The following is a 2,202-nucleotide window of genomic DNA, read 5'->3' as shown; positions in this document are numbered from 1 at the left end:
GCCATATTTATTGAAGTCATCAATGAAAGTAATAAAGTATTGAAAACCTTTTCTGGCTTATGTGTTCATTGGTCCACATACATCATTATGTATTAAGCGTAATGAATCACCAGTTCGCTTACTTTTACTACTAAAAGGAGTTTGAGTCATTTTACCCAACAATCAAATCTCATATATATCAAATTGTTCAAAAACAAAAGAACCCAAAATTCTATCTTTATGGAGCTTTGATATGTGCTTCTCACTTATATGGCCCAATAGACGATGCCAAAGATAAGTTTGATTAAAGTCATTTATTTATTGTCTTTTAGTATTTATTTTATAAATGGATCTATCTTGATCTAAAATGTAAGGGTCATTTACTAATTGTGTCGAACCATAGAAAGCATTACCAAGATAAAATGAACAACAATTATTCTTAATAATTATCTCAAAACCATTTTTGTCTAAACAATAAATTGAAATAATGCTTCTAGTTAAGCTTGGCAAAAAATAACAATCCTCCAAAATTAAATCAAGTCCACTAGGCAATGATAAAATAAGTGTTCCTACAGCTAATGCAACAACTCTTGCTCCATTTCCAACTCACATGTCCACATCTCCTTTAGTCAAATTCCTACTCCTTTGCAGTCCCCGTATAGAGGTACAAATATGAGAAAAACAATCGGTATCTAATGCCCAAGAATTAGATGCTGATAAATTAATATCAATAACATAACTACCTGAAGTGGACGCTCCACTCTCCTTAGATTTCTTGACCTCTTTGAGATAGGCAGGGTAGTTCCTTTTCCAGTGTATGGTCTTACCACAATGGAAATATTTTCCTTCCTTAGCAATTCCTCCTTTAGGTTTCAATGCGGTATTTCCTTTGTTAGGTTTGGCCTTGCCATTATCTTTAGGCTTTGCCTTAGCATTAAGCTTTCCTTTGCCTTTGTCTTTGCGAACCATCAAAATAGGCTTAGGTCCAACATTTTTCATGTTACTTTCAGCAGTTTGTAACATGCTAAGTAACTGTGGCAAACTGTTATTAATCTCATTCATGCTAAAATTAAGGATAATTTTGTTAAAACTATCCGACAACGATTACAAGATGACATCAGTGGTCAACTCAAGACCTAAAAGGAATCCTAGTTTTTCAAGGCTTTCAATATAGACTATTGGAACGACAGAAACGTGCAAGTGTACACAATCGCAACAGTAATAAAGTGACAATTAATTGTCAATTTATCATACCCACAGGGACTGTGAAAGAAAATATTTATGAAATGCAACTTTAAAAAATTTGGTGAAAGAAATATATGTTGAATTGAAGAAGTGTTTATAAAAACTAAAAATTAACTAAGAAAAATAAAAAGTAAAAATGTTCCAATGCACGATTTCTAAAAGACAAGTTTTAATCAATATGACATAAATGTGTTAGATCAATTGCATTCCTTAACTTAGAATTACTGAACCCATGTTCATATTGTTACGAATAATTTCATGGCAATTTATTATTTTGTTAACTAATGCACATACATACTTACTAAATCAATTAATCTCTTGAACATATTCCAATGTCAATTTAAACAATTAATCAATTTTCATAACCAAGTATAAGATTAAATAAAGTAACAACATATTCCTGAATTGAAACAATTTAATCACAATAATCTTGCAAGTTATGCAAGGCTAATGTACCATTTAATACCGTTAATTAATTAAATACTCTGTTAATTAATTAAAATTTCAATACGATTAATAATTAATTCATTTGTTCCCTTACAATTATAATGCAATTATAACACAGGCTTGATTTTATTTAATTGAACAACTTACTAAGGCCTATAACAACACAAACATAATTTCTATAATCTAAGCAAATAGAATGCAATTAATCTAACATGAATTAAATTTAATTCATTTAATTTAAATCAAGAATAACAAAACAAAAAATATTCATGTTCATAATCTTAACAAAAATGAGAAAAAAAGTAAAGAGAAGGGAACTGGGAAACAAACCCCACAGTTTCTTTGAAGCTAGACTAGTGCGCTGCTCTTCTTCTCCGCTCATTCTGTCAATTCAAGGCCTTCATGAACACTTGATTATTTCTACTCCAAGGTGGATGCAAGCCCTTTTTCAGTGTGGCAATCGGCCAGGGAAGAGGACAATGGAAATGGGGGAAAATGAAGGAAATGGAAGAGAGAAATGAAGAGATGTGT

General features: G+C 31.0%; 1 protein-coding gene across 1 annotated transcript; it reads right to left on the bottom strand.

The window, feature by feature from the left end:
- Positions 1-585: 585 nt before the first annotated feature.
- Positions 586-1,041, bottom strand: LOC107895835 (uncharacterized). Its single transcript, XM_016821051.1, has one exon. It carries the CDS (start codon positions 1,039-1,041, stop codon positions 586-588), a length of 456 nt encoding a protein of 151 aa, XP_016676540.1.
- Between the last annotated feature and the right edge of the window lie 1,161 nt (positions 1,042-2,202).

This window comes from Gossypium hirsutum, chromosome A06 (assembly GCF_007990345.1).
Source record: "Gossypium hirsutum isolate 1008001.06 chromosome A06, Gossypium_hirsutum_v2.1, whole genome shotgun sequence".
Classification (NCBI taxonomy): domain Eukaryota; kingdom Viridiplantae; phylum Streptophyta; class Magnoliopsida; order Malvales; family Malvaceae; genus Gossypium; species Gossypium hirsutum.
Note: the sequence above shows the minus strand (reverse complement) of the source record. Positions and strands in the feature narration are given on the sequence as shown.